The sequence below is a fragment of the Melitaea cinxia genome, chromosome 25 (assembly GCF_905220565.1).
Source record: "Melitaea cinxia chromosome 25, ilMelCinx1.1, whole genome shotgun sequence".
Classification (NCBI taxonomy): domain Eukaryota; kingdom Metazoa; phylum Arthropoda; class Insecta; order Lepidoptera; family Nymphalidae; genus Melitaea; species Melitaea cinxia.
The window spans coordinates 5876888-5901518 of NC_059418.1; the positions used below are offsets into that span (position 1 = coordinate 5876888).

The 24631-nt window shown below is 35.5% G+C and overlaps 1 protein-coding gene across 1 annotated transcript in view; it reads right to left on the reverse strand.

Moving 5' to 3' along the window:
* Positions 1-15496, reverse strand: part of LOC123666058 (leishmanolysin-like peptidase) — a 60464-nt gene extending 44968 nt beyond the window's left edge. The window contains exons 1-4 of the mRNA XM_045600265.1: positions 15395-15496; positions 12395-12495; positions 11748-11778; positions 10754-10836 (exon numbers count right to left, since the gene is read on the reverse strand). Of these exons, the coding sequence (XP_045456221.1) occupies positions 10754-10836; positions 11748-11778; positions 12395-12495; positions 15395-15496 (317 nt within the window). The remainder of the gene's footprint in view (positions 1-10753; positions 10837-11747; positions 11779-12394; positions 12496-15394) is intronic.
* Between the last annotated feature and the right edge of the window lie 9135 nt (positions 15497-24631).

Consider the following 24631-nt stretch of genomic DNA (forward strand, 5'->3'; position numbering starts at 1 on the left):
TAAAAACCTCTTTGGAGGTCCCTCAATGATTTATGACGTTTGTAGTAATTGTGAAGATCCTCCTTCGGTAACTGGCTCGCATCGAATCAGTCGAAGTCGAAATTTTCGTACTTCCGCGGTTTTAACTTCAATTTTCTGTAAGTTCTATTCAACTACAAACGAAAGTCTTTTCACTACATACCTCTTTGGAGGCTCCTTAATCATTTATGACGTTTGTAGTAACCGTAAAGACAATCTATATGTAGTGGCTCACACGGAACATGTAGAAATCGATATTTTCGTACTTCCGCGGCTGTCTCTTCAATTTTCAGTAAGTTTTATTCAACTACAAACAAAAGTCTTTTCACTACAAACCTCTTTGGAGGTCCCTCAATGATTTATGACGTTTGTAGTAATTGTGAAGATCATCCATCGGTAACTGGCTCGCATCGAATCAGTCGAAGTCGAAGTTTTCGTACTCCCGCGGATCTCACTTCAATTTTCTGTAAGTTCTATTCAACTACAAACGAAAGTCTTTTAATTAAAAACCTCTTTGGAGGTCCCTCAATGATTTATGACGTTTGTAGTAATTGTGAAGATCCTCCTTCGGTAACTGGCTCGCATCGAATCAGTCGAAGTCGAAGTTTTCGTACTTCCGCGGTTTTAACTTCAATTTTCTGTAAGTTCTATTCAACTACAAACGAAAGTCTTTTCACTACATACCTCTTTGGAGGCTCCTTAATCATTTATGACGTTTGTAGTAACCGTAAAGACAATCTATATGTAGTGGCTCACACGGAACATGTAGAAATCGATATTTTCGTACTTCCGCGGCTGTCTCTTCAATTTTCAGTAAGTTTTATTCAACTACAAACAAAAGTCTTTTCACTACAAACCTCTTTGGAGGTCCCTCAATGATTTATGACGTTTGTAGTAATTGTGAAGGTCATCCATCGGTAACTGGCTCGCATCGAATCAGTCGAAGTCGAAGTTTTCGTACTTCCGCGGTTTTAACTTCAATTTTCTGTAAGTTCTATTCAACTACAAACGAAAGTCTTTTAATTAAAAACCTCTTTGGAGGTCCCTCAATAATTTATGACGTTTGTAGTAATTGTGAAGATCATCCATCGGTAACTGTCTCGCATCGGATCCGTCGAAGTCGAAGTTTTCGTACTCCCGCGGATCTCACTTCAATTTTCTGTAAGTTCTATTCAACTACAAACGAAAGTCTTTTAATTAAAAACTTCTTCGGAGGTCCCTCAATGATTTATGACGTTTGTAGTAATTGTGAAGATCATCCATCGGTAACTGGCTCGCATCGAATCAGTCGAAGTCGAAAGTTTCGTACTTCCGCGGTTTTAACTTCAATTTTCTGTAAGTTCTATTCAACTACAAACGAAAGTCTTTTCACTACATACCTCTTTGGAGGCTCCTTAATCATTTATGACGTTTGTAGTAACCGTAAAGACAATCTATATGTAGTGGCTCACACGGAACATGTAGAAATCGATATTTTCGTACTTCCGCGGCTGTCTCTTCAATTTTCAGTAAGTTTTATTCAACTACAAACAAAAGTCTTTTCACTACAAACCTCTTTGGAGGTCCCTCAATGATTTATGACGTTTGTAGTAATTGTGAAGATCATCGATCGGTAACTGGCTCGCACCGAATTAGTCGAAGTCGAAGTTTTCGTACTCCCGCGGATCTCACTTCAATTTTCTGTAAGTTCTATTCAACTACAAACGAAAGTCTTTTAACTAAAAACCTCTTCGGAGGTCCCTCAATGATTTATGACGTTTGTAGTAATTGTGAAGATCATCCATCGGTAACTGGCTCGCATCGAATCAGTCGAAGTCGAAAGTTTCGTACTTCCGCGGTTTTAACTTCAATTTTCTGTAAGTTCTATTCAACTACAAACGAAAGTCTTTTAATTAAAAACCTCTTTGGAGGTCCCTCAATGATTTATGACGTTTGTAGTAATTGTGAAGATCCTCCTTCGGTAACTGGCTCGCATCGAATCAGTCGAAGTCGAAATTTTCGTACTTCCGCGGTTTTAACTTCAATTTTCTGTAAGTTCTATTCAACTACAAACGAAAGTCTTTTCACTACATACCTCTTTGGAGGCTCCTTAATCATTTATGACGTTTGTAGTAACCGTAAAGACAATCTATATGTAGTGGCTCACACGGAACATGTAGAAATCGATATTTTCGTACTTCCGCGGCTGTCTCTTCAATTTTCAGTAAGTTTTATTCAACTACAAACAACAGTCTTTTCACTACAAACCTCTTTGGAGGTCCCTCAATGATTTATGACGTTTGTAGTAATCGTAAAGACCAACCATATGTAATGGCTCACAAGGAACATGTAGAAATCGATATTTTCGTACTTCCGGGGCTGTCTCTTCAATTTTCAGTAAGTTTTATTCAACTATAAACAAAAGTCTTTTCACTACAAACCTCTTTGGAGGTCCCTCAAGGATTTATGACGTTTGTAGTAATTGTGAAGATCATCCATCGGTAACTGGCTCGCATCGGATCCGTCGAAGTCGAAGTTTTCGTACTCCCGCGGATCTCACTTCAATTTTCTGTAAGTTCTATTCAACTACAAACGAAAGTCTTTTAATTAAAAACTTCTTCGGAGGTCCCTCAATGATTTATGACGTTTGTAGTAATTGTGAAGATCATCCATCGGTAACTGGCTCGCATCGAATCAGTCGAAGTCGAAAGTTTCGTACTTCCGCGGTTTTAACTTCAATTTTCTGTAAGTTCTATTCAACTACAAACGAAAGTCTTTTCACTACATACCTCTTTGGAGGCTCCTTAATCATTTATGACGTTTGTAGTAACCGTAAAGACAATCTATATGTAGTGGCTCACACGGAACATGTAGAAATCGATATTTTCGTACTTCCGCGGCTGTCTCTTCAATTTTCAGTAAGTTTTATTCAACTATAAACAAAAGTCTTTTCACTACAACCATATGTAATGGCTCACAAGGAACATGTAGAAATCGATATTTTCGTACTTCCGGGGCTGTCTCTTCAATTTTCAGTAAGTTTTATTCAACTATAAACAAAAGTCTTTTCACTACAAACCTCTTTGGAGGTCCCTCAAGGATTTATGACGTTTGTAGTAATTGTGAAGATCATCCATCGGTAACTGGCTCGCATCGAATCAGTCGAAGTCAAAGTTTTCGTACTTCCGCGGCTCTCACTTCAATTTTCTGTAATTTTTACTCAACTACAAACGAAAATCTTTTCACTCAAACCTCTATAGAGGTCCCTCAATCATTTTAGACGTATGCAGTAATTGTGAAGACCATCCATCGGTAGCTGGCTCGCACTGAATCACTGGTTTTCTTACTTTCACTGCATCTGATACTGTTATATATTACGAGTATGTCATATTAATTCTATCACAAACTAAAAAAATGATGACTATAAATCGCTACGGAAATTATCGTTCAATTAACCTGTAATTGTAATTATTGAGGCTTTCAAATTGATTTTATAGAGGTAAAATTCATAACGATAATTGCTCGCAATTTATTATTTTTTATATTTTTAATTATTTTTTTTCTAGCTTACTAAAAACAAAACAAAATGCACTACAATCATCTATTAACGTTCCTCTATAAGAATCGAAGAAAAAAAAAATTTATTTTAAATGTGGGGGGATGCAATATTTTTTGGTGCCAAAAAATTTTTTTTTGTACAACTACAAAAAAAGTTGTTGTCACTACTATCAACTACTAACCAATATCTATTAAATGAATCCAAAAAAAAACATTCTTTCCAAAGTCGGGTGCCAAGTTCACACAGCCCATCTACAACATCGGCAGCCGGTAGTAACGAAACGGCCAAGCCACATATTTTGACTAAGGTGTAGAGTTTGTAAAGTTAGGGTTTGTAGAGTTAGGGCGTGTAGAGTTAGAAGCTTGGCTCTACATGCGATCTGATAACTTTTTGACAGTGCGAGCCATATGATCTCGTCTTGGCAACATTTTACATGAAAATGTTTTTGGTGGGATTTGACTTCTTTTTGTAAGTTGCTTATGACAATATTATAGCTACATTTTACCTCCGACACATTTTATACCATAAATATCATCCAACCTTCACCATATTCGGTTTAAGCACGCTGTTTTTGATTTTATGTTGAACTGATATGCAAACGGTGACCTCCGCCAAAACTTAAATACCAAAATAAAAAATGGAAATTTTCGACATAAACTAATAACCGATTTTTATTTTTTATGTATTTTATTATTATTATTAATAACAAGGAGTCCCTATATCAATTTTCAGACCTCTAGCATCAAAATTTGCGGAAATCTCATACAAACTTCCATCCCCTAGTTTAAGGGGTTGGGGGGTAAAAGTTCCAAGTTTTAGAATTTTTTTGTTGTTTGTGTACTAATACTAGCTTGTGCAAATTGCAGCTTTCTGGGACTTCAGGAAGTACTCTATGAATTTTGAAGATCATCAGTGAGTGACGAAATCGGGGTTTTTTAGATATCAATAAAATCTAAAGTACAAGAGCTATGCAATTGAAACTTTATATGTTTAATAAGTCCGCTATTGATATCATATCCCGAGAATTTTGTTTATCTGGTATAATCTAAACCCAAGTTATGAGGGTTCAAAAAAACGACGAAGCGCTTCGAGAAAAGATAGGTAGTGCTTTTCGTTTTTTTTTTTTTTTGGCTCGTCTTGGCGGGGGCACTACCGTGCCCCCAGATGGGACCAATTGGCACAAACGTCAAAAACGTCAAACGAATGATCTCCTTAAGTTTTTAACCGACTTCCAAAAAAGGAGGAGGTTCTCAATTCGACTGTATTTTTTTTTTATTTATGTTTGTCACATCAGAACTTTTGACCGTGTGGACCGATTTCGACAATTTTTTTTAATCGAAAGGTGTTGTGTATCAATTGGTCCCATTAAAATTTATTTGAGATCTAACAACTACTTTTCGAGTTATATCTAATAATGCGTATTTACTTGACTATTTTTTCGTCGATCTACGTTGTGTCATACCGCATAATTTTCACAGGTGCACCGATTTGGATGATTTTTATTTTAATCGAAAGCTGGCGCTTGTCTTATAGTCCCGTTTAAATTTGATTGAGATCGGACGACTACTTTTTGAGTAATCTTTGATATTAACACGTATTTACTTGACTATTTTTTCGTCTACTTACGTTGTATTGCTTGTCAATGTAATTGAAGTCGGTTTTTTTTTCTCGAGTAATTTTTTTAATGCGTTCGATATTTAAAATATATGACCAACTATGCGAGATGTTCGTTTGGCACAGATAAGATAGAATACTTAAATAATTAGAAGTCGAACATCCTGTATACACAAGATAGTCTAAATGTTTACTATATTACACTCTCCAAACGTATGAATAATGTTTTTCAAATATGCAATGTAAACGCGTTGGAAATTAATGTACGTAAATAAATACTGAACACCTGCTCGTTTTGTCGGAGCAAATACCATTCACGTCGTAATTGCTTTTATGCTACGTTGAGATTATTGTTTTATCTAATACCTTTAAACGAAATTCTAAATACTAATTAGGTGTGTGTAAATATATATGCGTGCTGCGTGGCTACGGCACTAAAGAATTTAGCCACCCCCTCTCTTCCCGTGGGTGTCGTAAGAGGCGACTAAGGGATAACAAGGTTCCACAACCACCTTGGAACTTAAAAAGCCGACCGATGGCGGGATAACCATCCAACTGCTGGCTTTGAAATACACAGGCCGAAGATGGGCAGCAGCGTCTTCGGTGCGACAAAGCCAGTACTGCGGTCACCAACCCGCCTGCCCAGCGTGGTGACTATGGGCAAAACACATGAGTTCACGTTATTTTTGGCGTAAACTTGTGGAGGCCTATGTCCAGCAGTGGACTGTTCAGGCTGTAATGATGAAATATATATTTGTTATTGTCCGATCATAACATAGTTGTATAAAGTAATATCCCTTACTTACTTTAATGTTTGTGTTGTTCTAGGTGAAGAGATGTTTTATTTCATACTAACTACTACTATTTCCTATATACTTTTTAAATAAATTAACGAAGGTGGTAGTCTCTAACGCACCGATCAATCTCCTTCGTGTATTCTTAATTCTACGTGACGTTGGCAAAATCATCTGTGTGTCAATGTCACGTAGAAATCATATACTCAAAACGTCTCCGAAACACGCTGCATCTTATGGTATATTATTACGATCGGTTCAGTAGTGTTCGCAGTATAGCCGAACAAAAAAAAAAAACCGGCTCCCTATTTATTAGTATAAGATAGAAGACAGAATCTAAAACTTGGAAACGGCTCCAATCCTTTTCACGAAATTTAGTATGCAGGGGGTTTCGGGGGCGATAAATCGATCTATATCAGATCTGTTTTCAGGCAATGAAAAACTGCTACGATATAATTGGAATACGAAGGTAAACTCGCCACCATCTACAAGGTTATAATAACTCAGGCGGGAAATTGGGCGATCCCGAAAGCAGAAGACCCTGGTTGCAGTCCAGATGTCTCCAGTCCCATGTTTTTTTTTTCATTAACCAGTTCATATTTTTTTATTAGTGTGTTGGTAAGATCGAAAAATATTATTCATATTTCACCAGTGCTAATCTCAATCATCCAGGTACTAGATATTTAAACTTGACTGACACTAGGATTTTTATACATACAACTTACCGTAGCCTATAGACGCCTGCAATACCAGAAGCATCGCAAGCGCGTTGCTGAGCCTGCCACCGATCCCAAATCCCCAGGAGCTTTGCTCACCTTACTCACAACAGGAACACGACACTGCTTGAAAGCAGTATTATTTAGCAGTGATCTTCATGACTTTACAATCGGAAGTCTGAATGTGCTCGAGATTTTGAGAACGATCTAAAAATCTAAAAGCCCATAGAAACAAAAATGAATCGCTATGCTAAGCGCAAAACTCGAGAACAACTTAGTAAATTTTAGCCGAATCTACCTACCGAAAGATTTCTAATACTTCGTAGAAATTCTTTAGGATACGAAAATTAAAAAAAAAATGTGCAGACAACTTCAAAATCTTAAAGATTATTTAAACATGAGTATGACAGTACGTAATATAAGACGTCTGCCGGTTCACCTAGTAGACAGCAAAATTTCTATGTTGCGCTGTTTATCGAGCTGAGGACACTGAACTTATTGTATGCCTGTAGGATCAATCTCCGACAATATGGCGCCTAAGATGATAAACACGGTCACAATAGGATTGCGTTTCTGACTCATGTGAAAGACTCATTAGAGAACAATTGACAATACAAACAAGCTAATACCTATGATTTTCTTTGTATTGTTAATTATTTATATCTGCTAGTGGTCGCCCAGTGGTCGAAATTCGACCGTGTCCGTTTCCGTGACCGTGACCGTGTGTGTGTGCACGTGCGTGTGCGTGTGCGTGGGCGTTTGCGTGTGCGTGTGCGTGTGCCTGTGTGTGTGTGTGTGTGTGTGTGTGTGTGTGTCAAATACATTCTTTCTCTATATTTATTTGCGAAATCTCATACTCCTCAGTCCGTGCAATTTCCATAAGATACAAAGTTTTTGCGGCTAAGATTTAGATTAGGTAAAATCGAATTTCGGGACCGTGGGGGGATGGGGGGTGGGTGGGTGGGGAACACTACCCCTGGTACCACTATCCCACCTCGGAACCCCATGGTTATGGAGATATCGATGGTTAAAGTTTTGAGGTTAGAAGAAGAATTTAAAGCTATTATTATACCTTTGAGCTCCGCGTCTGACTTCACCTTAGCTCCAACGCTGCGGGCAGTGCAATTCATGCGCCGTTTTGCAACTTTATAAGTTATTTTCGAACAGAAGTACGTAAAAATAATCTCGATTTCAAGATCAACAAACGATACAACTTGCGGTAACTATGCTTCGATCCGTAGCTTTAAGATGTTATATTCACATTTCGCACTTGATATTAGCATTTTAAACGTTAAGTTATTGTTTTTACACGATTTTATTAACAACTGAGAAATAGACGTTTTAATAAAAAATGACAGGCCACTTATTGTTTCGTTCTAAAACAATATAAGCACAAATTCATTGTTTTTGTTCTCAACAAACAATTGTGTAAAATATTCTATAGAACTAAAATAAATTTATAAATACCTATGTAGTTAATTTTCAAAATTTATGGTCTATAATTTTAAATTATATTATCAAAATTAATTTATATTTAGTAACATTGCGTGCTAGAATATAGGTTTAGAAATTCGAAAAATACCCAAAACCGAATCGGAGCATCCCACTGTTCACGTGGTCTTGGTCTGTCCTACCCCTAGAGTGTTTTTTTTGTGTCGCGGAGGCGCGGAGGGAGGGCAGCCCTCGCCCGCCGTGCGAAAGCGCGCGAACGAATGCGTAGAGGAGCGGCTGAGGCTGGTCGCCGAAGGCGACCAGCCTCCGCTGCGGAACGGAGCATGAGTGAGCGTGCTTTCACACGCAAGGGCGGAAGGGCTGCACTTCCCGCAGCGCCGGAGCCAAGCGTTCCTCTAACTTTAAAGGTGGTAGATTATTTTTTTTTGTAACAAAACTGTCTATAAACGATATAATTTTTAAATTAGATAGGTTAGGGTTATTTTTTTTTTTTTTTAGTAACAAAATTGTCGATAAACGGTGTAACTTTTAAATTAGATAGGTTAGGGTTATTTTTTTTTTTTTTTTGTAACAAAACTATGTTTATAAACGATATAATTTTTAAATTAGATAGGTTAGGGTTATTTTTTTTTTTTTAGTAACAAAATTGTCGATAAACGGTGTAACTTTTAAATTAGATAGGTTAGGGTTATTTTTTTTTTTTTTGTAACAAAACTATGTTTATAAACGATATAATTTTTAAATTAGATAGGTTAGGGTTATTTTTTTTTTTTTTTAGTAACAAAATTGTCGATAAACGGTGTAACTTTTAAATTAGATAGGTTAGGGTTATTTTTTTTTTTTTTTTTGTAACAAAACTATGTTTATAAACGATATAATTTTTAAATTAGATAGGTTAGGGTTATTTTTTTTTTTTTTTTTTTTGTAACAAAACTATGTTTATAAACGATATAATTTTTAAATTAGATAGGTTAGGGTTTTTTTTTGTAACAAAACTATGTCTACAAACGGTGTAATTTTTAAATTAGATAGGTATGGGTTTCTTTCGGTCTTTTTCTGAAGTCAGATTATTGTAAAAAAAAAATTATTCATGTCATGTTTTTTACTTCATTATATTTTATTTATTTAATTAAAAAATATAATATGAAACAAGGCTGTATGGTGTAAGACTTTTGCCTTTACAGTTATTTAAACAAAAACAATGTATATTGTTTTAGAACGAAACGATAAGTGGCCTGTCATTTTTTATTAAAACATCTATTTCTCAGTTGTTAAAAAAAATCGTGTAAAAACAATAACTTCACGTTTAAAATGTTAATATCAAGTGCGAAATGTGAATATAACATCTTAAAGCTACGGATCGAAGCATAGTTACCGTAAGTTGTATCGTTTGTTGATCAATCAACCTCAAAACTTTAACCATGGATATCTCTATAACTATGGGGTTTTGAAGTGTGAAAACCGTGTGAAAACGTTAAATTAACGTGTGGAATGTTATAATTAAGTGCGAAATGTGAAAATAAGATGTGAAAACTATAGAATGGAGCATGAGTATCGAAGTTGTATTGTTTGTTGATTTTGGAGTCGAAATCGTTTTTATTTTTAAAATAGCTTATAAAATGTGAAAATAATGTGTGAAATGTGAAAATAATGTGTGAAATGTGAAAAAACGCGTGTGAAATGTGAAAATAACGTGTGAAAGGTACGAAATTCTTCTTCTAACCTCAAAACTTTAACCATCGATATCTCCATAACTATGGGGTTCCGAGGTGTGATAGTGGTACCAGGGGTAGTGTTCCCCACCCTCCCCCCCCCCTTCCCCCCACGGTCCCGAAATTCGATTTTACCTAATCTAAAGCTTTACCGTTTTTGCTACACGTATACGTACAATTTATAAGATACTAATATTATAAAAAGTAATAATTGTTTTATTTGTTTGTAATCGATAAAGTCAAAAACTGATAGGTCGATTTTAAAAGCCTTTTCTTCAGTAGAATGATGCATTATCACTGAGTGACATAGGTTATATATTGACGGTAGAAAACGGAAGATAAAATAATTATGACAGATTTAAGGGAAAATTATACTCCGCTTACAAAATATATTTATAAAAATAGACATTTGATAACAGCCAAAAAACCCTAAGTAGAAAGCATGGTCACTGCAAATAGCGCTAAGTGGCTAGTAATTAAGTCTCAGATTTAGTCACTACGTGTTGGCGGGTAAAAAATAAATAAAGAACAACCTCCTTGGAGGCGTGCAAATGTTTATTGTATTAATTAATGTATAATATTATAAATAACAAAAACAGGTTATGTCGTTAAGTGGTTCTCCCGACATTTTGCTACTATCCGTACATTCAACAAGTTGTCGTCCAACATAACATTTATTTAATCGATTCTTTTACTATAACAGTATTAAAATACTTCAAATGATATTTACTTTATAGTTTGATGTGTGTATATTTTATAGAATATTAATGCATTGTTATAAAAATATCGAGGTTTAAGATGGAGCGCTTCCCGTATTTTTCATTTTGTGAGAATAAAGCACAGCCTCCTTGGAGGCGTGCAATTTGATCCTGTAGAAAATGTGTGTGCTAGTTTTTATTTCTAGCTTACCTATTAAGTCTAATTGGTCCACCGGTTTTCCTTACTTTAAGCGCCTCCTCCCAGAATCTCACCGCTTCAGGTAAGATTGTATTCTGTAAAAACATAAAGAGAAAAATATTATAAACGCGAAACTGGATATTCGTCAATCTTTCTCACAAAAAGTAATCAACTGATTTGAATGAAAGTTGGTACTTAGATATGGGTGCCTTTAAATTTAAGAGGAACGACCAAGGGTGATTTTTTAGCGGGAAACGTGCAAACTTGTGTCTTATTGGAGTTAAACTAAACTAGATTTAGTCACCCCCCTTGTGAGAGTTTGGCTAAAAGTGACTCAATTTCAGACACAAGTTTGTTCCGACACTCATCGAGTTGTTCCCGAGGAATATAGGATGGCCTATGTATAAGGCATCCCCGGTGCTGTCGTCTGCATAACAATGAATGCCACTAGTTTGCAACAGGTCATTTATATGCAGAAAGAACGAGGTAGGTGGTAGTACACAACCTTGGGGAATGCCAGTATTAACAGATTTGTGGTCAGAGCATGCACAGTCAACAACGACCTTGATGTTCCTGTCTGCCAAAAAACTGGAGATACATTTACATAATTTCTCGGAAAGCCCATAGGATGGTGGCTTTGTTAGAAGTGCCCTATGCCACACCCGATCAAAGGTCAAACTAACCGCCCGCGCTTCTCCATTGCTCTCAACTGCCTCCGCCCATTGCTGAGTTAAGCATATTAGAAGACAAACGAGCCGAGCGACCCCTTTGAAAGCTATATTGGCGATCGCTAATCTCCAGCAGATTGCTCCTCAAAATACCGCCGGAGCTGGCAGTTGATTATGGATTCATTAAACAGTTTTCCAAGCAATGTTGTGTTCCTGTGTGAGTATGGTGACCAGAGCTCCTGAGGGATTGGGGGTAGGTCAGTAACGAGCTGGCGATGCTTCTGGTGTAGCAGGCGTTTATAGGCTACGGTAATGATGGATATAATTGATTTACTTACGTTTATCATGTCCAATTTTTCTTCTTCTAACCTGTAAACAAACAAACATAAAAAAATTGTAATAATATTTAATTATAATTGTTTTCAGTTTAAAAGTCATAAATTTTTAAATAAGTTTTACTAAATTAATACAAACATTAATATATTAACTAACTTAAACAAAATCACTGTGTTAGCTCACAAATATAAGATCGCAAATAAATAAAACGAAAAAAAAAAAACTTCAATTACATCTACAAGAAAGATAGAAAGAAACGTAGAAAAACTACCCACCATAATCAGTTAACGCAGTAAAAAAATGAATGTAACAGAAAACAGCCGAATTGAAAACTTCCTTTTTTTAAAGTCTTTTAAAAAAAAAGAGTGTGTGTCAGCTCCGACGCACGACTGGAGTTTACTCCTTTAGATTGACTGTCTAAATATTCACAAAAAAGACTTACTAGTTTAATAAAGAAAAAGATTAATACCATATCAAATGGTAAATAATCGAATCAAATTCAAGCAATTTCCCGATAGATGGCGTTAACAAAAACGTAACGAGATCATTCGTTCAGTAGATTTTACTCCTCACATTTTTTTCATACCGGATGCCTTATATGAAAATCGATTAAGAAGTAAACTCCAAAAGATGATTTAAAAAAACTTACCTATACACTGAGTGGTCGTAGAAAATGCTTATCCTTAAGGGTTGGTCGATGCTTCGCTTCTTAACTATATGGGGTGGCTCTATGTGCACCCCTCGGATGACCTGTAAAGAAAATAAAAGATTAAGCAGTGTTTACAGAGATTGGGTTAATAGGTCGGAAAAATGCGTTGTTCATTAAGGACTACGAAAGGAAGATATCCTATGTTTAAACTCGAAAATACATAATTCTATCAAAATTTAGAAAAAAAGTATGTGTATACTTATGTACGCACGTAAGAAGTTATACTTCATTGGTTAGTTAACTTCACGTTGCTAACTTCTTCTTAGTTGACTAGCTAACTTCAGAGTGTCGGTTTTTTCGTGACGGTGTGCGCGCGCATCGTAAAAATTTAATCTCACCATTTTTCCCTATCATGCCAAAAAAAGTTTAACTTCAGACAATTATAGTGTTAAGAATTACAAATTCTTAGCTGACCCGATAACTTAATCCTGTTTTGCGGTCTGTCAATGCACATACGGTTTAAGGACGCTATCACATTTTTCTACAAATATCAGTGTTTTTCACGTACCATTTTAATTAATTAGGAGTCACCCTGAGAGGATATCTTGGTTTCAAATGAAAGATAATATATTCATCTCCGAGTGAGACCATAAAAATTCTATAGCCCCATACAAACTTTTCACACAAATACAGTTTAACCATCACAGAAATCGCAAAAAATTAAAAAAAGACGGGTCTGAATTGGAACCATTATAGCCTAAATACACTGCACTAAGAAAAATAAATACACTAAGAAATTGTTGCTTATTTAGTCCTCTATGCGTAGCGCTAGATATTTTATATAAAAATAAATAATATTTCCATTTATGAGAAAAATAAGAAACGCTCTCAAATTTCTTCATACATTTTTTACAAGTGAACCATCGTCGTTCGTCATTCCGCGCCGAAACGCGCTCATGGAAGCACGGCTGTATCGCTTCAACGCAAGTAATAATTACGTAAAAAATGAGTTTTTTGTGTGTACTGTGCTTGGACGAAATTGATACTTCACAATCGATTGTCTTTGCTATGCATCTGGTTTATATATAATAATCAATAATAATAAGTAATCTTTGCATTTGTCTTCTTTTCAACCGACTTCAAAAAAAGGAGGAGGTTACTCAATTCGACCGTATATATATATATATATATATATATATATATATATATATATATATATATATATTTTAATGTATGTTCGGAGATAACTTTTTCGTTTATGAACCGATTTTGATAATTCTTTTTTTGTTGGAAAGGAGATATCCCTAGTTTGGTACTATGATAAGGAAACTAGGATCTGATGATGGGATCCCAGAGAAATCGAGGGAAACTTTCAAAAATCGTACGGGTGACTAGTAAATTTAATCATGTTTTCATTAAGTACTATAAAGCACTACTATTTAATAAAGGTCTGGAGTCGATCTGATTGATGATGGAGAAGAAAGATAGTCGAGGGAACTCTTCAACAATTTATAGCAATTACCTGCTTTTTGATCTTAATTCGTTTCTATTGATGAGAACTTTGCACCTGTATTAGTTATAAGTGCCATTACAGTCTGATGATGGAGACAAAAGATAGTCGAGGGAACTCTTTAACGATTTATAGCAATTACCTGCTGTTTGAACTTAATTCGTTTCTATCGATGAGAACTTTGCACCTATATGAGTTACAAGTGCCATTACAGTCTGATGATGGAGACGAAAGATATTCGAGGAATTACCTGCTGTGTGGTCATCTGTGTCACAGGACCAGGTTTGATGATGGAGCCCATAAACACTCGAGGGAATTTCTCAACAATTTACAGCAGTTACCTTTTGCTGTTTGACGACCGCTTTGATATAATGGTGCATGTGCCGCGTCGGCGGCGCCTAAACACTGACGGTCGCGGGTTCAATTCCCGCTTGGAGTGGATATTTATGTTTATACAAATATTTATTTTCAGTCTAGTTGTTAATCCTTGTGGTTTTCCCAACCTAGCCTCGGAGAACACGCTAGGCTGTCAGTCCCGGTTGTTATTACGTGCACCTGATAGCGAACTTTACTCATAGTATGTCGACGCGTTAGCGCAGCGGTCACAGCACTGGCTGTTGCGCTGGCGTTAGTGGGTTCAATCTCCGCGCAGGACAGACATTTGTATTGGCCATATAAGATGTTTGTCATGATCTGGGTGTTTGTGCTTGTGTATTGTGTATGTTTCCGGACCCCCGACACAAGAGAAAAAGCATCCTTGTTAGATCTACCCATCATTAAAAATTGTAAAATAAAATAATTTTTAACAAAAAAAAAACGACTTCTAACAGGAAACTAAAAAGTGAAAAATAAACTTACTTAGTACAAAGTAATTCGTATTTTGATTTAGTTAATCAGAAATGATTAAATAAATATTTTATAATATTGAAGAAGTTTCCTGTTTGAAGTCGGTTTTTTTTTTTTTGTTAAAAATTATTTTATTTTAAATTTACATTCATCATCATCATCATTGTTCCGTTTGCAGAGTTATAAAATAAATAAATTTCTAAAATAGAAGCAGCCTATGTTACTCCTTATTGCATAAGATATATCCCAGTGAAAGTACCGTCAAAATCGGTCCACCCGTTTCAGAGATTAGCCGGAACATACCGACAGACAGACAGACAAAAATTGGAAAAATGTTATTTTGGTATATGGACCGTGTATACATCCGTATGCATTTAGTAAAAAGCAGTATTTTAATATAACTAAAGGACACTCCAATTGTATTTATTTGTATAGATTGTTGACGTAAAATATGTTATGTTTATATTATTATAATGTTAAAACTATAATAATATAACTTAAAATTGTATGTGATTTTGAATTATAAAAATAAGCGTATTATTATCTATTGTTAGAAACTTTCTCACGACCCGGCTCCTCTACTCAGTGACGTCGTGCGACGGAGCGCGGAGGGCGGGACAATAACGCCGCGTGCGCCACGTCACATCTTGCGGTAGCATCGCTCTCTTTGCTTCGAGCTCGCGGCAGCGACGGACGTACTCTCTAGTGCTAATAAGACGCGTACTTGTACTTGTGTTGTTAAACATTTAGTTGATGTAAATGAATAAATCTTGTAAGGTTACTCCGTGTCTTATTCGTTTCTTTAAAATAAAATTCTCTTTCACTTCTGATTTCTAAGATCAGAAGTGGGATAGATACACGCGCGTTTCGACCGTTCGCCATTGTTATAAATCAACAATAGTGATTGTGTAATATTTCTTTTCTTCTTTCATAAGAAAAAAATAACCTCATGTAACTTGTTATATGTGTGTCGAGTGTAGTATTTTGTTTAAAATCAACAATAGTAATTGCGTAATATTTTTTGTTTTATTAGAAAAAAAAGCTTTGTGTTGTTCGTTACGTTATTTGTGTCAAGTGTGGTATTCAACTATTTAGTTAGAAATGTCTGATCGTGAGTCTGGGTCTACGGGTTGACACACTCCGTCTGAAGAACGATATAAAAAGCAGAATTCTTGTAGACGTCGTGGTAATTCACGCAGTAGCAATAACGACCGTTTGGATAGACAAACTCGTTTCTGTCACAATCGTAGTAAATCTCCCTGTGAAAGTACGAGGGATAGGCGCCGCGATAGTTCGTATGGCCGTCGCGATAGTGTACGACGTGATGATCCTTTTAATCGAATACTCGAGTGGTTAAATGCACTAGAGAGTAGGCTGCCTACTACGGCGCCATTGACGTCAAGTCCGATACCGCATCCCAGCGCCGGGGCGTGTATCTCAACTTTCGCCCCAGGAAACAACGAGGTCTCTGTTGACGATGCGGAGTCGCACGCGACAGGTCAAGCGTCCGAGGCGCTTCGCTACGACAGCGCAGGGACAGCGAACAGGATTGTTGACGCGTTTTTCATTCAAGTAAGATCTAAGCATTACTATATATCGAACTTTGACCCCAGTGTTCATGATTCTGACCTGTGGTGCGCAGAACTAGATCGCGCTCGGAAATTGAATAACTGGGACTATCGAGAATGTCTGGGACACATAGGCGGTTGCTTACGTGGTGATGCTAAATGCTAATGCATGGCTGGATGGCTGGACTGCATGTATACGAATTTTAAAACTGAATTTCGATTGTTGTGGCCATGTGAGGTGAATTAAAAACTGCTTCAGTGATCGGAGGCATTTCAGATCTTCAGATTAAAGCCGTGTCAACGAACGCTTGGTTACAGTTAAATAATATGATCGAATTTCTGTCGGTATATGTAAAACCTAAGAGCGCGCCTTCAGCGAATAATCCTGTTCGTTCGTCAAGCGATAGTAGTACGTTAAATCCACGTAAACGTGGTGCTATTAGGTACGATTGATTGTCATGCTACAGACGTAGAAAAATAGGTGTAACGCCGTAACGATTTCCGAATCGGTGGTAGCTTTACTTTTAAAAATAATAATCACTTTAAAATTTTAATTGGAAAAATGACGATTCGATAGTGCTTTAGAAGGTTATTTGAATAAAGTTTTTTTGATAGACAGTGGTTTGGTAACTAATCCGAGTTTCAATATCAATCATTAGGAGTGCTTTTTTTTTAATTAACTGAGATAGTATTGAACGTGACATAAGTCAAGGTCAGGTATGACCGAGCGAACAAAAGACGATGCTTTTGTTGAGATTTCTCTTGAGTTAATACTTTCGTAATAAAAGCATTGCACTCATTTTGAAAAGAAAAATTAACTCAGACGTGTTATGTCTTAATCTAACAAAACTGTAACTGATGTTTTTATTTAAAAATGTGAGTTCTCTGTTTGGTTACTCCCATACGAATTGTAGTACACATCGACACTTGTTTTAGAGTCCAGAATTTTGAAAATAAGTTTTATGTTGTGCATCACATTGCAATACGTAATATCTGATATTGGACGAAAAAAAGTTGAGCGTTACTGCTGGATAATATAAAACAGTGCTACATACTGTTACCACCGACATGAGATGTGGTTTGAAGCTTAGCCTAAACATGACTACGTACGATTAGATGTTTGTTGCCTATTTTTAAATGTTACAGCTGTGACCACTAGCGACCAACTTCACGTGTAACATAGCGTGGCCAGAGGTGCCAAGAGTGTGTGCTGCCTGCCTGAGCTACGTTGAGTACTGCTGCGCGTGACATACTCAGCTAAGCTTCGCACCGTACAGCCTGCTGATGAGCGGTGAATTGCTTGGCCTGTGCTGCAGTGCTGGGCCTGTGCTGCAGTGCTGGGCAGAGAAGAGTGAGCTGCGTGTGACGCTTCGCAGAGGGATTAATATTGTAGCCCCGACATTGTGGCTGTAGTTTGCCCCGACATTGTGGCAATTGTTTGCCCCGACATTGTGGCGTTTGTTAGCCCCGACATTGTGGCTATAGTTTGCCCTGACATTGTGGCAATTGTACGCCCCGACATTGTGGTGTTTGTTAGCCCCGACATTGTGGCTGTAGTTTGCCCCGACATTGTGGCAATTGTTCACCCCGACATTGTGGTGTTTGTTAGCGAGAATACGAGTTGTAGCTACCTATTTTAATCTGATCGCTTGAAATGCACACTTGTGATCATTTTACAATGGGTGGTTGTCAACGACAACAAAGTATGAAACAACAACCAAAAGATTTCTTTTGCTTTAGATGACGGTGATTTGACTCGGGTAAAAGTAAGATCAAGCCCGAGGAACTCCTAACGAAGAGGAGCAGAGCCAAGCCGAGGGGAATCAAGCTGACGAGGACGTTCAGCTGTCAGGAGAGGCCGTGTTAGAAACTTTCTCACGACCCGGCTCCTCTACTCAGTGACGTCGTGCGACGGAGCGCGGAGGGCGGGACAATAACGCCGCGTGCGCCACGTCACATCTTGCGGTAGCATCGCTCTCTTTGCTTCGAGCTCGCGGCAGCGACGGACGTACTCTCTAGTGCTAATAAGACGCGTACTTGTACTTGTGTTGTTAAACATTTAGTTGATGTAAATGAATAAATCTTGTAAGGTTACTCCGTGTCTTATTCGTTTCTTTAAAATAAAATTCTCTTTCACTTCTGATTTCTAAGACTATTATATTTTATTGTATAGTACGACGAACGAGTAGTAGATACCCTGACGCCTTAAGACATCGTCATAAACAGAGTAGGGGAGAGGTTCCGTGAATAGTAGGTACTTAGTAACAGTTACCAAGTTCGACTTTAAACTTACAACTAAATTTACAAATCAATACCAGTAAAATTAAAAATTAATACTTTCAAGTACCAAGATTAGTTACGTCGGTACAAAATCGAGCAGATAGCGGTATCAATGTGTGCGTACGCGTAATGTTATTGTGTTGCGATTTAAATACCTAAACTTGAGCGAGTGAAAAATGTGATAGCGTCCTTAAGCGATCGTATTCATTCCGTCAGAACCTTCTTCAAAGCAAAATTAAAAAGTGTGTGTGTGCAATTTAGAAGTGTAACTTCTGAAAAGTAATCTACGAAAAATTTTCATCGAGAATATAAAATACTTCTATCTAATTCTTTCCGACACATTTACGCATTTGTTTCTTTGTCGTGACATATTGTTCGTTTCATCGATTTTCAAATCACAATGATTCGGAAGTTAAGCGCTTACGATTAGCAACACATATTACCATTAATTATCATTTATATAGATTATTCTTAATTACATTTAAAACATCACAAAATTAAATCTAAAATTATCAAAACGACTGACCAATTATCCTAAAAGTTACACGAGATTTATGAACGTACGACTCTTATTATTTTCATTATAATAATAAATATGTCATTCCTATATCAGATCCAGTAAGTACTAAAATACTAGGTCACTTCTTATTGACCTATAAACCCTACAATCCCAAAATCGTGTGGTTCGACAGCGAAATATAGTTAAGGAAAATCAATAAGTTATATTTGGTTTTACCGCCCAAAAATTTACACTTTTATACTTATGTCAAAGAGAAGAAAACTTTTTTTTTCGTTTGTGAAAAGTGTCATCGGGCGAGGCGAACGGAAGTTAAGAAGGAGATATAAGTTAGTAAATATAGAAATAGAGAGTTTCACTTCGTAAGTTTTACTTCAGTCGTGTTGCCTAAACTCACTCATTTTTTTGTTTTCGTTATTGCCAGGATCTGAATCTTGGAAACGGCTCCAACGATTTTCATGAAATTTAGTTTGCAGGGGATTTCGGGGGCGATAAATCGCTATAGCTAGGATTCATTTTTAGAAAATGTCGTTTATCCCTGTTTTTAGGCAATGAAAAAATGTCTACAACATCGTTAGAATACGAAGATAAATTTCGCAATTGTCAATAAAGTTGTTATAGCTCAGGTGGGAAATCGGCTTGTCGAGATCGACCAAGACGACCACGGTTCAAATAACCATGTCTCCAAATCACTTATTTTTTTTTTCTAATTGCACTCATGATTTTAATATATTTAAATAACCAGTTCATATTTTCTATTATTATGTTGGTAAAATCGGAAAATATCATTTATATTTTATTAATTTTATTAATTTAAAATATAAAGGAGTTTAGCGTGAGCGTGCGTGCGAAGCGGACGTGTTTTAAAACATTTAAAGCGATAATAGTTTGGTCAATCTAATTTCGACCGAATTACAATTATTTTAGTGACTATAGTCGATTGATTAGTGCTGTGTCAATTACGTCCATAACGTTTTATACGTAATCGAATACAAAAACAACATGGATATAGTACACTCACCTACTGGAAACGGCCAAAATATCGAGCGTAGTGGATCGCAACCAAACTTGTCTACTATGGATATGCAAGGAAGAACTTCCAAGGATTTACCTAAAACTACTCTACGCAACAAACGAAAATATTGTCCTGACAATGATGTGAATAATCAACTTGGGGATATTCAAAAACAAATTAATGAAATGATGGCCCTCTTAACAACATCTATAAGCACACAAAAAGAATGTTCAACAAAAATAACAAATGATATAGCTTCTATCAAAAATGAAATGTTCGAAATCAAATCCAGCATTGGGAAGACGCAACAGCAACTGTCAACCATAAACACAGATCACGAAAAGATGAAAGCTGATATTCAAAATATTACTTCTGCTACAGGAAAAATGGAGGCAAGAATTGCGTCTTTAGAATCTAATGTTCTAAAATTAGAAACATCCCACATTGATTCGCATAAAATAGATGAAACAATGCACGAGAACATGGTGACAGAAATTAGGGAACAAATTCTTCGAAAAAATAATATCATATTATCTGGGATCCCAGAACCACAGTCTAACGATTATAAGGAACGGCGTAGGCAAGATAAGGAAGAGGTTTTTAAGGTTATTACGTCTTTATCAAAGGATTGCCCCGAACCTACTAAAGTTACCAGAATTGGCAAATACAAAGCCAATCATAATCGTGCTATTAAGGTTCACTTTGCGTTAGAACAAACCGCCAAGATGATTCTTCAAAACAGAAAAAAAATTAAAGAAAGCACAATAAAAATTTTCCCAGATCAAACGCCATTTCAACAAACACGTTTTAGAAAATTAAAAGATGAACTAAACCGTCGGATAACAAATGGAGAAGAAAATATACAAATCAAGCACATAAAAGGCATACCTAAAATTGTTACCTCTGCTCCAAAAAACCTCACGATTTAAGAAACCACTCTAAAAAAATCCAAGACACAGCACACCAAGCTTCAAACTCCAAAAATATACAAATTAATTGCATTACAAGCAAGCATACAATAGTAAAGACATTACCTGATAAAAGCCTAACCATAAACAATACCGAAGACGAAGACAAAATTACTTACCAAGTGACAAACAATTACGACAATCTTATAATCAACACACAATCCTTGAAGTTCCTATACGCAAATATTCGCAGTGTTGTGACGCCCGGAAAATTTGACGAATTAAAATGTATTGTTCAATCGTTCAAAAGCATAATACATGTGATAGTTTTGACAGAAACGTGGATTAAATCTGATGCCGAAGCCAATAGATTGCAATTTAACGGCTACACGCACTACTATCAGTATAGACAGGATGCTATTGGTGGTGGAGTGTCAATTTTCGTTCATGATTGTTTGAAACATTATAAGGTAGAGGAACTGGAAAAGGATGGAAATCATTACCTGTGGATCCATTTACAAAAACTATCAATCGATATTGGTGCAATATATAAACCTGGCAGAACTAACGTTAAAAACTTTTTAGAAACTTTTGCATTACAACTGAATCAAAGAAGAAGGGCCGTGTTATTTGGTGATTTTAACCTGGATCTACTAAACCCTGATAGCACTGTTGAAGCGTACACAGATACACTACTGGAAAATGGGTATGCAGTAATCAATAAAATTTGCCCTGAGTACTGCACACGTGAAACCTCAAAAAGCAAAACTCTTCTTGATCATATATCTACAGACCTCAAAGAAAATAGTTTTCATTTGGCAATTATTGAATCATCATTGTCGGACCACAAGCAAATGTATTTTGAAATAAAGAAGCAACAAATAAAACCTAAGCGAAGAATTGAATATGAATCACTCGATTATAATAAACTGTACGAAACAATTAAAATATTAAGCTTAGAAAACATCAAAAACAATGACTATAAAAAACTTGAAGACAAACTAATAAAAACTATTGAGGATTGTAAAATAAAAAAAGTCAAAATTATAAACCCACCAAGGCAAGAATGGATTAATAAAGGGATAATCAAAGAAATTAACTATAAAAACAAACTCTGGCATCAACATAAACACAATCCTAAGGATAAAATCACTGAAAATAATTTTATAAAACAAAGAAATCTAGTTGCTAATGAAATTAAAAAAATGAAAAAAGAGTATTTTTACAAGAAATTTACAGACTATAAAAATAAACCATCCAAGATGTGGAAACTTATAAATGATCTATCTAATAACAAAGTTAAGCAATCTTTGGCAGCACCAAAATTACTCATAGGAAATACTTTAATAACTGAAACTAAAGAGATATGTGAACATTTTAACTTATTCTTTTCGACCATCGGAGAGGAACTAGCACAGAAAATAGCTCTTCAGGACCATGATGATAAGATTGTCACTATTACTGAAGTCGATGCGGGTGACGATATACTAACAAATATGAAACCGGCCACGGTAGGTGAAATAATTAAAATCATTAATAACTTGGATTCTAATACTACTTCAGGCATTGATAACATCAGTACTAAATCGATAAAATGTTTAAAAAACCTAATTGCCCCAGAGCTGACTCGATGCTTAAATAACTGTCTAGAACAAGGCACATTTCCTGCTAATCTTAAAATCGCCAAAGTTACACCAATTTATAAATCTGGAAATAAAACTGACCCCAGCAATTACCGACCTATATCAATACTTCCCGTAGTGTCCAAAATTTTTGAGAAGGTAATTTATAATCGTCTTGAAACATATCTAAACTCTATTGATTTTCTTTATCATAAACAATATGGATTCAGGCCCAAATCTAACACACTGTCAGCAACTGTAGATCTAGTTACAAAATTAAAAAATAATATAGATGAAAAAAAAATCGCTATTGGTATTTTTATTGATTTAAAGAAAGCGTTTGATACAGTTTCCCACAAAATTCTCTTAAATAAGATGGGCGATATCGGCATAAAAGGTAAATCTTTTGAACTGCTTAAATCATATCTCTCCAATCGCTACCAGGTAGTCCAAATTTCAAAATATAAAAGTAGCCCAAAAATAATAACGTGCGGTGTGCCACAAGGGTCAGTTTTGGGCCCGTTGCTCTTTCTAATTTATATTAACTCCCTAAGTAGATTGAGACTCAAAGGTGATCTATCACTATATGCGGATGATACAAGCCTGTTTTATTTCAGTGGCGAAATTGAACCAATCATTCAAGACGCGCAAAGTGATCTTAATATATTAAAAACGTGGTTTCAGTCTAACCTACTAACAATAAACCTATCGAAAACAAACTATGTCATTTTTACAGCAAAAAATAAAATAATACCTAATTTCGCACCTTTGAAAATTGATGATTTTGAAATAAAAAGAGTTACTAGTGAAAAGTATCTAGGGCTAATTTTGGATAATCAACTGACTTGGAAATTACAATTGGAAAAAGTAAAATCAAAGTTAACATCACTTACTGGAGCACTACGCGGAATTGTTCACTGTCTACCACAAAAAGTACGCCACTTTATTTATAACTCTTTGGCAAAGCCGCACATAGACTATTTGATAGAGATCTGGGGATCAGCTGCTAAAACTAATATTAACACTCTTCAAGTCGCTCAAAACAAACTGGTTAAATTACTATTTCATTACGATTTCCTAACACCTTCAACTACAATATATAAAGATACGAAAATACTTAACATTGAACAATCATACAAATACTATTCTTGCATACTTATAAGAAAAATTATAAATAAAGATGTACGTAGCACTTTAACTTTTACTAAAAAGAAAAATATACAAACAAAAATGTTGAGAAGTTCTAATGACCTAGTTCTACGCCCACCGAGAACAAATTACGGGAAAAGGAACATTACATATGAAAGTGTACAAATATATAATAAAATGCCCACAGTTATTAAAGAAGCTAAAAGCATCCTGAAGTTTAAAAAATTGCTAAAAAATTATTTACAAAATCTAAAAATATAATAAAAACAATTATCACAACTACAAACAAAAATTATCATCTAAAATAATGAGTGGAAGTAATAACGTAAATGAACTAAATAAATAAATAAATAATAATAATTAAGAAATAGGTTGCAAAACAATAAAAAAAAAACTACAAATTTATACATAAAAAAAAATATACCTACAAAATATCAAAATAAAATTCTTAGTCTGCAAAAAAAAAATATTAAAAAAAAAAAAAAAAAAAAAAAACAACGTCAATTTAATATTATTTACATATGTATATGTTTAAAAGACCCTCACTTTAAATCAAAGTAATAACGTTAAAATAACTAGGAAATAGGTTACAAAATCTCAATAAAAAATAAAGTAATTAATAAATAAAAACCTTAATTATATAATTTTAAAATCACACACATACGAAAATATAATTGTAAATATATATTTCGCCTGGCCGCATCTAGTTTAACATTTGAAGATCTATGTATTTGTTTGTGTTTCGTCGCTTGCTGCTTTTCTTGCTTTTTTTTTTAATGCATAGTGACCGGTCTTACCATTGATGTAATGCGTTTCTACCCA